The 15,471-nt window shown below is 38.8% G+C and overlaps 2 protein-coding genes across 3 annotated transcripts in view; one reads left to right on the forward strand and one right to left on the reverse strand.

Moving 5' to 3' along the window:
* The window catches only part of LOC150077601 (very low-density lipoprotein receptor-like), a 269,423-nt gene that overhangs the window by 251,904 nt on the left and 2,048 nt on the right, over window positions 1-15,471 (reverse strand). For both annotated transcript variants that reach the window (XM_090386228.1, XM_090386229.1), the window contains exon 2: window positions 12,835-12,945. In XM_090386228.1, the coding sequence (XP_090242354.1) occupies window positions 12,835-12,945 (111 nt within the window). The remainder of the gene's footprint in view (window positions 1-12,834; window positions 12,946-15,471) is intronic.
* The window catches only part of LOC150077602 (1-phosphatidylinositol 4,5-bisphosphate phosphodiesterase delta-4-like), a 298,832-nt gene that overhangs the window by 10,765 nt on the left and 272,596 nt on the right, over window positions 1-15,471 (forward strand). The gene's annotated exons all lie outside the window — the stretch shown is intronic.

A 15,471-nucleotide genomic window follows, 5' to 3' on the forward strand; every position in this document is an offset into this window, starting at 1 on the left:
AGCAACATTATGTGAAATATGACATTGCTTCTAAAGAGAATTACAATAAGTGGGTCAAGGTCACTCTTCCTCTTGGCTCCCACTCCGCATACCAACATTATGGGACAATGACTTTGAGTCGCCTGTGATTATTACTACTATGTTAAACTAGTGTAAATAGTTTGTCTTGATGGGGTGAGGGAAGAAGAGAGCCAGTCAATCAGGTATAAGAATACCGACCTTTTAGGTTAACTTGGGGGGAGTGAAAGAGCTAACAATATTCAATAACTTAACGAAAAAGTTTATTGGTTTAAAAGGACATCATAAACGTCAGTATAGGCAGAAAACAATTTCAAGAAAATTGGAAGGAATTATGTCATTTTTATCTTTAACATAATCTAAAGAATAGCTCTTGCACTACAGAATTAATAATTAGCGACGTTTCTGGATTCCAGTTAGTCCCAGCTTCCCCCCCTTAAACCTGATGTCAGGTTTCCCCATGGACTGCTTTGGAAACGTTGCGAATTCTTAAATTGTTCTAATGTGTTGTAAGTTTAACTTAATGTAATATTTCTATCCACTATAATTCACTTTAGCAATTCACCTTAAAGTTGTGGTTTAGTGTTATTCATATTTCTCATTAATTCATTATGAACAACCATGTAATATCCTCAACATTTTAGTGCTTTCTTTTTAAAATTATTAGCTTAACAACTTATTTATTTTTACGTGCATGGGTGGGAAAGAAGAGGTGGAAAAATTAAGTGATAAATAATCTCTAGATCAGTAAAATCTGAGCGCTATAATAATGGAGTACAAAATGTAAACGTATATTTGAAGAGATCTGAAGAAAATCGATTAGAAAAGCAGGTGCTGAATTTACGTTCGATCTTAAAGAACCTTGATCTGCCTTTCCATTAAGTTTGAAATTGATTTTTTTTTTTTTTTGTGCAAACTTTTTCAAAGAAAACTTTACGTTCTTCTGGCAAAGAAATGAATGCGCAAGGATTGTGGACACCATTAAGACTGTCTCTCTGCTTACTGTGCTGAGAAAAGGGCATTGCAGTAGCTTACAAGGGTATTTATTAAAGAAGAATAATTACGATTGTGATACCATAATTTATTTTATAGTATTGCGAAGTGTTATATATTTTTGTCATGAAATTCCGGATATGGGCAACTATCCTCCATGTGAACTTGAAAGTTCGATGTTTTAGATAAGGTGAAGAGGTCTAGAAGGATTCTTTCTCACCATCCATATCACACTGTCATTGACCAAAAGCCAGTTCAGGAATGGGCAAAATAAGACTTTCGGCAGGCAGGCTTCCCTTATCTAAAATCTTCTGTCATAGGCGGGCTGGGTACCTATGCTGCAGATGGATTATCTCGAAATACCCCTAGAGAACCTTATTGATGTCGTAAACAAATCTGCTGTGATCCAGGATTCCCACTTTTCTTAATAAAAATATGCAGCACATATATAGTAGACCTCCTTCACGTCTTCAATCAAATTCAACAATTTGGAGATCATATCGCGTCAAGCCTATTCCAAAGATTAAGAAGCCTGAAGACCTGCGACCAATCTCCATCAGCTGTTCTCTACTCAAAATATTTGGAAAAAAGTGATTCAGCCAGCACTGCTTTGGACACAGGCCCCAGCACCTACTTACCGTCATACACTAAATATGAACCACTACCAATTTTCTAGAATACCCTCTTCAGAATGCAACAGGCCCTCTACAGAGTGATATTATCTTCCTGGGCATTAAATCGGTGCCAAAATTATATGACAGAATATACCTACCAGCTCTATTCACCATACTCAAATACTACTTCAGCTTGTCTGATACCATACTTCAAAATTTGAAGTCAATCTAACTCTGAAGACGTGTTTGTTTCCCCCAACTTCCTGGTAATCCTCTGTCACAAGAGGCATCACGCAGGGGAATGAGCTTTCAGCTATCCTTTTTGCAGAAGTTTTAGGGCCTTCCTTAACATATAATTCAAATTTTGTTATCTATGCCGACAACTTTTAAGTTCTACGTGAGTTCAAATAATCCTCCTAGCTTGTAGGCAGATACTGAGATTAGAAAAAGTGAACTGCATCCAAAAACCCTTCAAAATCAGCTCAAATATCGATTACAAAAAAAAAAAAAAAAAAAATTAAACGATATCCAAATCTTTAAGTGGTGGACTGACCACTTAAAGAATAAGTGGTCAGTCCACCACTGACCACTTATTCTTTAAGGGTGCCGACCCACACAGACTTAGTCAACACTTTGACAGCGTGAGAAAGAAGACATGCAGCATTGTGGGCCGTACGACAAGGAGCTCTTAGGTGTGTGTAATCCAGCGCTTATTTACCAGAACACCCTGAAGTGCCTTATACCGCTCTACGCTCCTGAAATTTGGTCCTCTGCTCCTGCCTCATACCTAAACAAGTACCACGGAATGGAATATTGGTTGCTAACATGGATGAACAGGGTGGTGAGTTAACCCTCTTACTATTTCCAGATCCATCCTCCAAATCTGGGCACCGCTTCCTGTGATGGCTACAAGAAATGCCCTCACTTTAGCTTGGCTTATAACGGGGCGAATAGATGCGCCAGCTGTATCATCCTTGACTAAAAATAGCGAGAAGAGATCACCCTGACTCTTGCCTCCCGCAGCTAACTCTGACAAATCTTAATTCTCTGAAGGGTGTGTTTCTTGTCAATAACCGTGATCTTAAAAAAAATTAGTCGTCCATCCGGATAAATTCTGCGAAGATAAGCGCTACAGAAAAAAAAAATCCTAGAACGCTGTTATCAGCTGATGAATTTGCCTTTCTACAAATAATTTTGTATAACTTCAGTCTACATGTATAATTTGCAAACTTTTTTTATATAATTCAACCTTTTGTGTAAGTAAAATTCTGTATAAATATCCCGGGTCGAGCCCGCATGCCCTCTTTTTGTAACCCGTTGTACATGTGGTCCTCATACCTTCGTTTGTAAATGACACACCCTGTTGGCACTTAGTCGTCCCGGGGTGTTCAGCATGTTTGTGGATAAATAAACATAATTCGCCCTTGGATGAATGTTTTGTGAATTCCTCCAAGGGTGAATGAATTAGAAAGGAATTCTGAAAGTAATTTGGTATATATAAAGAAGTTAAATGAAGAATTTTATGTACGTATTAATACAGTAATCATAAAAAGCAATAAATATGCTAATCATCTAAAGTATTGAGTTCAAAGAGAACGGCACATTGCAAGTATGTCTTTTGTTTAAATGATTTAAAACACTAAATTAATTGAACACGGAGGTTGGGGGGTGAGAAAGAAAAGAAATTACGACTACTATATTAAAAGACTATTCTCACGGGAATAGATGAGGTTCAATAGGAGCAAGGCCAGTTTCTTAGTTCAATCGCGAACACTGCTGTGGTAATCACATCTCAGAATATGACAGCTCATATTCGGTCCCACTTTTGTGATGCAAATTCTGCATAGTTTAGTCGTTCTGCGAAGCGAAATCCTTATGCATACAACTTCGCAATGGCGGGACTCTTAATGCTGGTAAATACCACATGCCCAAGGTAATACACATGCCTTGAGTGACAGAGGTTCAAGTTCGTGACTGCTAAACATGGTGATGTTTCTTGTATTCTCTCTCTCTCTCTCTCTCTCTCTCTCTCTCTCTCTCGTGAACTCCTCTGACCGTGTGGTCATCCCGGAGTATAACTAGAATTTATTTTTATTTAATAGTATTTGAGGTAAGCACAGAGGTATGAACTAATCACGTAGTACCGCTCAGGATATGGCGCCCAGACAAGGACCGACCCTCCACGTCATTAGTCAATACTGTGTGGTACTGGACTATCATACAATATATCCTATTTTTAATGAAGGCTTGTTCAATCACATTTGCTGTCCAGAGCAAAGCACCAGCATCTCCATCTTTTCCGTCATGCAGCATGGGTCGTAGCTTTTTATGTTAATGTCAGGCATAATAAAGTAATCCAGTGTTTCTTATACACTCGGTAATAACTGAATTGTCATCCTACCTAATACCGTCTTGGGCCAATGTTCTTACGGATAACAGCCATTATCCGCCTAGGCGTTGATTCTAATAGATGTCTGGTTAGGCGAATTTGGAGGCCAATCAAGATGGGTGATATGTTACTGTGTTCCTAGAACCACTTGTGCTCAGTGAGGGTTCGATGACCCGGCCCATCATCGTCTTAGAAGAATTCGTTTCTGTCCGGGGAAAAAATACAACATGACAGGCAGAAGATGATATCGTAAAGATCTGCCGGTAGGCCTCGCCAATGATACGTTGGTTTATACGCACCTGGGGTTCTAGTTCTTGCCAGCGTGTTGCACCATATTAAGCAACCACCGTGATCTGCCTGGATAGTGGGCACCATTAACGATGGGTCCATGGACTCGTGTTGCTTATGCTACATGTAGACATCTGTCACGTGTTGCACCAGGTATTTCGATTTATCAGACCAGCACACTCGTTTCGAGTCCAATGTCCACCCAGCGTGTTGACACCACAGCACTGGCCGTCGACGATGATCAGCAGTGAGAAGAGGATGTTCCTTGGGTCGTCTGCTGTGGAACTCGTACATCTGTGTGCGACCCATCGTCATTTGGGATATTGTTTCCCCATATTGTAATGTAATATCAACTGTTGCACGGTGATCTGCAGTTGAGCCCATCGCACTGACCCTTTCGCTTACCAAGAACATCCACCTTGCGTAATCCTTTACAATTCTGTCGTCAGGAGGTGGGTTGACCCGTTCGACAGCATTCTTTGTACACCTTAACCACACTGGGCCGTGAGCAACCAAAACGACGTGCCGTTTCCGATAATGAAAGCACCCGACGCACGAACTCCCACAATCATGCCCGTTTGAAACTCCGCGATATCTTTACTGCGTCCCATAACTGCCGCGTCCCATAACTGCCACTTTCTCACATTGACTTGCACGACCAGATTCAAATTAGCACTGCTGTATCCTAAAAAGCTGTTCGGTTTTTTATATTGCGAGCTATGTGGCATAGTTCGTTACGGATGGGGTGGTCCTAATGCAGTGAGGTCATTTAGAGGATACACCTTTAAAAGTTTTCGTAGGTCGACCGCTACGTATTGAACCGAACCTATTGGTTACAGTCTAGGAGGCACCTGAATCAACCACTTTTATAAATCTTGCTGCCTCTACGCTGTCAGCTCATACTTGAGGGGTGGGGGAGTGTATGCGGGGGTTGGGGCTGCGAGACCATGTTATGCTAAGGAGTTGGGTACATGAATTTATTTCTTAAATCTTTTAATAGGAATCCGTTTTTAATTGATGATTGAAAACCAGTTCTGCAAAAGTACTATCTTGCAAATCAAGGTTTTTAAATAAATTTTTGTAATTCGTTCTCGTTTTTCTGGTAGCGTGGCCTCGCTGTCAGGAGAACTGGTTGAGATTGCACCGGTGACATCCACTTCAAACTGACTCGGAAGTTATAGTAAAATAAGCACCTTAGATATCAAGGTCGCACTTCATTACGAGAAAATGAGCTGCGTAAGTTGGTTTGGATAACCAGTTGGTCAAGCAGATGAACACAAAAATGGAATCACCAATTAAAATTTGAGTGATTAGAGTATCAGCTGCAGGACAGCTGCGAGGTTTCTGCTAAGCAGCAAGTAATCATATTATGCATTAGTTGGGTAAGGATACTAAAATACGAGTTAAGAAGCATTCTATTCTTTGGTGAGATTATCATGCTAATTAGAGGGAATTGTAGAGGGAAAGAGTTGCTAAATAGATTAGATTGTGGCTAAATAGATAATTAGAAAATACTGTAGTATAGGGCAAATTTTATTCATCAGTACGGTGTTGAAGTACTACCCAAAGTACGTACTGTGTTAATTCTCCCCGCCCCATAAAGTTCCTTGATGCAAATATGTATTTATACTGCGAGGTTTGAAAACGCCTTACTGATTTATTTTATTTATTTTTTTTTTTTTTTTTGCAAAAAGATGCTCAATCGCATTGTTTGTTCCAATTCTAGTCCTTCACCTTTCAGAGTTAGGCTTTTTACGGAAAGCAAAAGTCAAAGCCATACAATACTCTTATCGTAAACTAAACTTTCAATACACGAGGTGTGATAAAAAGTTGGATTGGACTAATAATAATAGTGCAGCTTTTACTGCACTGGCTGGGGGAGGAGGAAGAGTGGATAGCAAAATACAAATTATTTACTTCCCTCCTGACATAGGTAACTATCCAGTTGACGTTTGAATTTATTCAAACATCAGCCTCAACTACCTGTGAAGGCCACCTCCTCCAACAATCAACGACTCGCTGGCTAAAAGAAAACTTCCTACAATCTAATCTAATCTAAACCTCAACCCCTGTAATTTGAATTTGACTCGGTTCGGGATTTCTTTATAACAGTGAAAATTCCGACATCGTTCATTTTACTAACACTCCCTCAGGGCCTTATAAACCTCAATCAGGTCTCCTCTGGGCAACCAGCCACCTCCTCTGAGGTGTACACAATTACGGAGGCTTTCCGTATACAGTATGGGGTCGCCCTTTTGCCGATCTCACCGTGCGATTTGTCCGTCTTTGGACAATTTCAAGAAGCTATTATATAAAATTTGTCTGAGTATTCATCTCAGATCATCATAAAGGAAACGCCCACTAATTTTGATGTCTGGCAACCTATGTTGAAAGTTGCTAGGCATATCAAAATATGCCTGGCTGTTAAGATGAAAAAAAACTGACTACTTTTTTTCAGGAAAAAAGAACGCTAAAATACAGATCTTAAGAGTTAAAAGGTTGGATGGAAGAAGACAGTTACTGTGGGTTGAGAATGTGTGAGTAAAGAAAATAGCTTGTGGAATATGCTAAAAACCTCTTAAATACTACAGTTATACCAGAGAGTTAGGCACATTAGATTTCTGCATTTAATGGAGATCGTATCCAAATGGAGTAAATGGAAAACTATTCGGGTGCAAATGCTCATTTAAGCATACTCTGAATGTAGAAACACAGTGCAACTGATTGTAAGAGTTCCCGGAGAACAGAACTCGATAAGGATGAGTCGATCTGTCCTTTCCTTATCGAGTACTGCTCACGCACCCAACGTATCGATATTTTGGGGGAAGGAAAACGACCAAATTTCTATTGGTTTGATTTAATGAAATTTGGAAGAGTTCGACAAACCTTTAAAAGATCCAAATATGAAATTTGATAAATCCTTTCACTGTTGCAACATGCGGACGAATATATGGGGAAGACAATCGGTGCTTTACACATTTGCTAACGCGTCTAAAATAAAATACACACTTGAAACATCTGATGTAGTAGAGAACGCATGTCAACATTATAGTATTTCAGGATCAACAAGAAAAGCGGGTGTGCATGTTTATTTGCAAGGTTGTTTCGTAAACGAGGCCAGGGACGATGAATTACTTCTTATCGTTAGTAGAGTTTTTGAAGTTCACTTCGCTGCTATACCAATAATAAAAACTTCCCTTCTGTTGTAGGAAGTGATTGCTTTGCTTGTTGCAATATTATTCTTGTGAAGATAAAGACGGATAAACCATTGATGGCTGTCACCGATCGTGACCTTGTAATAGCAGCTGAGCTACGCTACAACCCGCGATTTCAGCTTACAAAGTACGTTCACACTTTCCATCACTTATCCTCAAATCTTTGCCCTTTCAAGCCAGTTTAATTATGGAAAGCCGAAAATTCGAACGATTTCAAATCCAAAATTTCATTGAAATTTGTACTCATTCTTGACCTAATCTTTTGACGATACACCCTTCGCCAAAAGACGAGGACAAGATGACAGGGTCAATGACAATCGCGCGCTCTCTCTCTCTCTCTCTCTCTCTCATAAAATTGTCATATGACAATTTTAATTCTAATGATAGGTGGGGATGCTGTAGGTGTACAATTCAGTGCGAGCGTGGCAAGAAGAAAGATTTGTCTTTGAATATATGATGTATTGGGATTGATCCAAACCAATTAACATCATCCGGTCAGAGGCGATCCTATCTTCAGAAATATCCGGTTGATGCGAGAGGCTGGACAAGACGCTCAGCAATGTACAGTCATGTAAATAATGCACTACGGCGGTGACCAATATGCATTTCAAAACGTACAACTCGTCCTACCTCGTCACTGACCAAACCAGATTCCATTCTCTGCAAAAATCAAGCGTTACCTGGTCTTGATAGTCTGTTTCCTGATGTTTCACGCTGATTGGAGAACCACAGTATAGCGGAACAGCACAAATCTATGATCAAATCCTGTCATTTATCAACAATGCAGGAAGTGTTTTCGTGGTGCACACTACTTGATAACAGTACTGGAGCACTAGGATTGCCACAGGTTAGCTGAAAATTTGTTTCCAACCAGGCGCATCTCATCATGGCAGCAGGGTATCCATCTGAGAATAGGTTCTTCCGCAGGTGGTATAATCATCGTCGTCTTCACGTCGGGTGGAAAAGATCAGAGTTCAAATCGCGTTTCAACAACCGTTGGAAGCAATTTTGTCCACTTGGATCAGTATCCGTGTGGAGTTCTCAATGCCTAGTTGAGTCCATGACTGTTCTGAGGTCTAAAGAGATGGAGAGTTATTAGGTAACTGTACTTAATGTGGCCATTCCCACTAAAAAAAAAAAAAAAAATTAGAAACTTGTTTAAAACAATTCAAATATCACATAAAAGAATCTTTAGACATAAGAGGTACGAGTACATTCTGTAATCTCTTCTTAGGTTTCTGGGCTTAAGGTCTTTATTACTGTAACTATTAATTTTTTTTTTTTTTTTTTGTGTGTGTAGGGGTGTTTTTGAAACCCTCCAAACATAAGGTACTAGAACCTGTAGTACACTGTACTTAGTACTGTGCGTGGGTTGAAGATGAAAGAAGATACTTGTTGACGTTAGACTTTAATTTCTGTAGATTTTACTTTTCAGAAAATACGTGTTTAGGGAGGTTGTTCCAGAAATAAAAGGTGAAGAGATAAACGAGATAAAATAAATGCTGGTTCTGTGAATTTGAAGTTGGACAGTAAATGGAGGCTGAATGTTTGCGGGAAGTGTTCTGACTGGTTTGTAAGAGACTGGAGGAATTAAATTCCAAGTCAGAACAATGTCCATGGAAGTATCTATAGAAAAGGCACACGACAGAAACTGAACGTCTGAAATCGACTTTCCTCTTCTGAAAGGAATCTAAATGCTTGGGAGAGGTTTTGGGTGCAGTGTTCCAGATGTGGGAATAATATTCCGTGCTAGGGCGGTTTCAGATTTGTACGAGCGTGTACTTGTTTAGAAGGAAAGTAACGCCGATAGTTACTTTTTTTTTTTTTTTTTTATGCAGAGGAAGTACTATATTTTGATCTGGTTATGAAAAGAGAAAGATCAGGGCCGTCGCTAACAGAGATATGTTATCTTGTCGAGAAATCTGTGTCATCGAAAATAAGCATGGGAGCAGTAATTCCTTTTGCCAAATAAGACAGAACTGAGGTTTAGAAGGGGTGAAATTAACTAAGTTATCTTCCTGCCATCGGAGAATTACCTGAAGATCAGCATTTAAAGAATTGGTGGTGGATATTCGAGAAGTTGAAGCTGTTTCTGAAAGTGGAAATGCAATGTGCTATAACCAAGGAAACTATGGATAGGATTTCCAGTCAATGGAAGAAAGTCATTAATAATACAAGAGGAAAAGAGTGGGAGAAGGAACTGAACCTTTTGGGAACACCAGCATTAGTGGAGAAGTTAGATAAGAGCCGTCTACCATCGCCCGCAGTGAATGGTCAGAGAGAAAACTGGATACCCAATTTAAAAAAAAAAAAAAAAAAAAAAAGTTGGAATCCAATTTTTTTTTTTTTTTTTTTTTTTTATATGCCAACCACGATGAAAAGCCTTAGAAATGTCAAAAGCAATTTCTTGGGTTCCACCAAACTTTTGTGCAATGGTTAGCTATACTAACATTACATTTGCACTTCTTCAGTGCACTAAAAAAATTCAAATCTCAGTCTTGTAATGTTTTACGAAGTTTATAATTTTCGGTAGTGTTTTGACTTAACAGTTAGTAACAAGGGAATGTACGCATCCTTCCGTGAAGAAAATTACAGCAATTTATTTGAAATGTTTGGTTTGGGCTACTAAGTTTTGGCGCATAGGCTACTAAGGCCATATTGCGCCCTTAAAGACTGTGCCGTTACCCACAACAACATTCTCTCCTTCGAGAACAGTGTTTTTTCACTTGAAATAAAGTGCAATAACGTGGTATCTTTTAGTGACATTGCTTCCCAATGTGAGATGGATGCAGTTTGTAACCAACTTAGTTTGCTCATTGGTACACAAATGAAGCTTCTTGCTAGTCCGAAAAAAAAAAATAAATAAATAAAATAGCTTGAATCTTATGTTGAGGGCATATTGTATTAATTAATGTTGTTTTTAACGTATTTCTTAAATAGCGGTATTCTGTGAATTTGCGAAATAACAGAGAAAATGAGTTGTAAAAATAGACTATCTGAATTTTGCCACATTTTAGGTAATACTGTATGTGCTCTAAAAATGAATCAAATTTATAAGAGAAATTATAGTTTAATGTATCTTAAAATAATTAATATTTGAGAAATAATCAATGGGCATTGGATTTAAATTATATCAGGAGCCAAACGGTTTTTACAAAATAAGCGACCTGCTGAAACTATCATCATTAGGAGCAAAACCAATAATTGCCCAGAAATATAACCTTGAAATATAACTCAAGGTTAAATTTGAGGAACTATTGCTTGTGTTAGACCTAAACGAAAGATTATAACCAGTTGCGTACAGGCCACTGACTCTACATGTTGTTGACACTTCCTTCCGTTTATACGGTAGTGCCATCAGTGACGAGCGGGGAGTAAGGCACTTAGGAAACCACACAATGCCATTTGGACAATTGTGAACGTTGGATACAGGGCCATGCAAAGGTATTTGAGGAGGGGGGGAAGGATGCAAAAGGGGTTAAGGGGCCTCGTTATTTATGTTGAGACTTTGATGGCTCCCTCTGTTGAGCCTCCTAGATCGGGGGCCCTGGTGCGGCGCATCCAGTGCACCCCCAATTTGCACGGCCTTGGTTTTGGACATAAAAGTAAACTGCAGCCATTATCAACCCACTGCAGGATGGAAGCCTCCTCAACAATTCACGTTGACGGAAATGGACCATAATCTACCACGCTGGTCCAGTGCGGGTTGGCAGATCGACCGTATTTAGCAGTCAGGGGCTTGAACTCCGGTCTACTCAAGGAGCGTGTGCTACTGCACTCCCGCCCCTGACCACTCGGCTACGGCTTGGTTTTGGACATAATATAAATTAACTAACGAAGTGTTTAAAAAAATAATCTTTCTTAATTTTAAAATTAAAAGCTTTTAAATCTGTAAATTAGCTTCTATATACAAGGTGTGATCATTTAATTTGCGGACTGGTGTAAGATCTTATCTTAATTGTCATCTGAATCTTCTGTGGATTTCTCCTTCTCGAAATACTCTCCCTTGAACTTTACACACTTTCGCCACCGTCGTACCCACGCATTAAATGCTTCTGGCAGCCATTTTTCGAAAGTGCGAAGTGCTTCGCTAGTGGCTCTGCAAGCATAGTTATGTCGGACGCTAAACGCCTGCCTTTCAGAGTTTTCTTCAGCCGTGGAAACAGGAAGTAATCACACGGGGCTAAGTCCAATGAATAAGGGGGATGTGTAGAACCTCGGCATCTGTGACAGGGGGAGCGCCTGTAGCGGCAGTAATGGAAAGTTCGCGCAGTTAACATAATGTTGCACCAGTCCGCGAATTAAATTATCATCCTTAATATATGTTACACTTAACTCGAAATTTGTTACTAACAGTTCTTACTAATACTGTTACTAACAGCATTCGACAGAACTAGAAACTACTGACCTCATGGTAAAAACCTGAATCCAAAAATGCAACTCCTAGAATTTTACTTTTTTTATTATTTTTTTTTTTTTTTAGTAAAACCAGTTCTTACCACATAGCTTTATAATATAAACGAATTGCTTCGAAATTTCAGTTAGTGGAAACAACAACACTGTAATAGAAGGAAAGGTTAAACTCCTTTTACCCATGATCTTTGCAACAGTGATGAATGATGGCCAGACCTAGCTTCGTGCTGATTGGCTGCTAATCACCACTGTTTTGCACTGGAGTGAATGCCGTTCTGCAATCCCTAGAGCCGACAGGAATACAATACAATACAGTTCAGTTAGTTTATGTATAATTGTCTCTGGTGGCACCCAGACTGATATCCATCTCCACCTATATTCGTGTATCCAACTGGAACATCCAAAAAATAATATAATATAAAAATAAATAGTACGAAGACCACTTATTCACCAGGGCAAGCAACCGCATCCCGGTGTCAGTCTCCGGCGCGTGGGTCTACTATACTGTCTGTGTAAATAACACAAAAATCCCGCACCCACCAGCAGTAGTCAAGTCTGATGGGTGCCAGCGTCTCCCGCCTATAGGCTGCCAAACCCAGGAGTCAGCAAAAAAAAAAAAAAAACCCTCCACCAAAAAAATTCTGTTTAACCAGCCCGCAAGGAACAATTTCGCATCAGTAAAATATATATATATTTTTTCCCCTTTTCAATGTAGGCAAGCTAGCCCTTAATTTACTCTAAATTCATCATAAATTGGTCAATTTATGAAGATTACCTAAACAGGTATGTGATCTAGGTCTGTTTCCAGACCTAGATCACATACCTGTTTAGGTAATAATCAGTGCTACTTTGATGACCTTATATTTAGTTTGACAATCTAAATTACATTATCCTCTGTACTTACGACAAACCCTTTCGTCGGAACCATCTCCGCAGTCATCATCTTCATCGCAGACCCACGAAATTGGGATGCATCGTCTGTTCTCACATTTGTAATGATCACTTTCGCACTCACCTAAAATCAAAGGAAACTGAAGTTAAATATTCAAATGTGCATAATATGTACACGCGCGCACACATACAAGCAGACCAATTACAATTGGTCTGCTTGTGAAGTGACAGTCAACAGTTTGGCAAGATTCCCAAAAGAGGATTATGGTTTAAGAAAGTAAAATTGCTTATTTTAGCATTTCGAATAGATCATCCTTTGCGATCCACCATATGTAGCAAGAGAAAAAAATAACTGTTGAATACAAATATTTATTTGCAATGTGTTACATAAGCTACTAGAGGGATTTATTGAGCTGTTATCAGATCCAGACAATTTGGCTTTGGCTTTCTTAGCTATTTAACCATGATTGATTGTGACACCAGTAATTTGCAGGACTTCAGATGCCAACTTGGCACTCAACAAAGAGTTGATTGGGGAAGACATGGTCACAGTTAGCATTGTACGTGTATTTTTTTAGACACTGGAATCGACGTTACTTTGTCGCTATACCTACGTAGCAATTAGAATTTATTACTATAGTTTAAAAATCTTACGTTTGGCAATATTTTTTCTTTTCTTCGCGATTTTGTTCTTTAAACCAAACAGAACAAGTTAAGTTTAGTCAAATTTCTTTTTTTCATTTTCTGCACAGTGGACCTTCTATTCTGACGTGCATTTGGAGTATCAACTTTGTCTCATTTCTTCCTCTCATGTCTCATTCTCCTCCACTGTCTTCCACTGATTATATACTTTTGAGATGAGTAGTTTCGACACACGAGTGATTTCCTTTGTTTTCTCAATTGACTTCTGCTGAACGTGTTCCAATAATCTTTCTGAAAATCGTAAAGATCGCCTGTCTTTCCCCAATATCGGATCACTAAGAAGCCGCAGGAAAGTGTACTGCATTTATTTTATATCAAGAAACTTGTGATCGTACTATGTGACAACTTATTTGCATAACATGCATTAATCTGTGGACGCCGATTACAAGACGCTTTTAATATTTTGGCCAGTGAGTATACTTTGAAAATACAATATGTATGGGCACGAGTTTATTTACCAATTAGATAGTATATGACGTAGCAGGATTTTTGCCCATCAAAAACAAGTCACCAATCATAATTTGAGCTCGAAAATTGGACAAATAACGAAAAATAAGATTCTTTCATACAACTTTAAATAGCTGAAAATCGCTAGAGTTACTCTTTTGTTCAAGTCATTCTGAAGGAGTATCTCTGAACTTTAACAAACATTCTTCGGAGAGATAAATTAGTGATGAACGCTACCATACGTCAATAGAAAGGTGCCCGCAGGGAGGAGCGTCGTTTGTGCTACTCTTTACAGTAACATAGCGCGCCCTCCCTCCGTTTTAGAAGGAAAACCGCAATTTTGTCACTTGTACAGATATAAACTTTTTTTTCATTAAAAGGTCAATCGAAGTTCTGCAATACAGTAAGAACTTCTTTCGATAAATAAGTAATCGAAAATTTTTACAAATGAGGGGGTAAAAAAAAAACAATTTCAGAAATACCTTGGACTGTATATTGAATTAATCCTGAATGAAAAGACTACGCAATTGGCCTTTGATTAACAGCAAATTCCAAAATAATGTTGGTACAATAATTGTGGATGGCGCCTTAGTCCAAAAAGAAACTTCAAGTGGAGCTGGACTCAAATGGCATTAAGGACCATTTCTTTCCTCATTTCGAGAAAGCATTACAGCTTCTTTCGGCCTGCAACACTGGCGCAATAGAATCGCAGCTAAGCCTTTCACCATCTCAAGGGCTATCTACAATGTTGGAGGTCACCGTAGAGATAATCATATCGAAAAACATCTTGACAGTTGCCCAAGTTCTAACTGGATACACTGAAAACAGAATACTGGATGGCAAAGCGTAAGACAGAAACAAAGATCTGTTATAATGAATATAGGAGAAGAATTCAAAAGTGCTTTTACTCAAACTGTCTAGATTCCCCCCCCCCCTTCTGAGAACAGAATTATGTTTAATAAGCTCAACGGTTATCCGGGAAATCGCTGCAGAAGTAAGGCATATAAGAAATAAGTTATCTAAAATCTTTACAAAGGGATCAAATAGAAGATCATGCCCAACTCCATAATGAATATTTCGCTTTCAACTCATCGCGAATTGTTAAAGGAGAAATTGTGTAAATTTTACAATATACTGTATCTTGTAAATAATGAACATGTTTATCTTTAACATAATCAACGTTTTCATATTAAATAATTTCCATCTGTTAAGTGTTGAACTTCTAACTGTAGTTACAACTAAATGTAGAAAAACTGCCAATAGAAAGGATGTAAACCAGGTGTTTCTTAGGTAAACAAACAAATACGATAAGGGTCCATTTTTAAGGTGCCGTGATTTTAATGTCTTCAGTACAAAGCATTTGTACATACCCGACACAATTGGTATTCAGCGACGGACAGTGTCCGTACCGTACAGACACCCCCCCCCCATGGGGGTAAGGGTTATAACATTATTCAAATTTTTTTTGTTTTTGGTATTAAGCCTTTCACTTCAATTACAT

Source organism: Mastigoproctus giganteus, chromosome 12, assembly GCF_048544385.1.
Source record: "Mastigoproctus giganteus isolate SK-2022 chromosome 12, ASM4854438v1, whole genome shotgun sequence".
NCBI classification, from domain to species: domain Eukaryota; kingdom Metazoa; phylum Arthropoda; class Arachnida; order Uropygi; family Thelyphonidae; genus Mastigoproctus; species Mastigoproctus giganteus.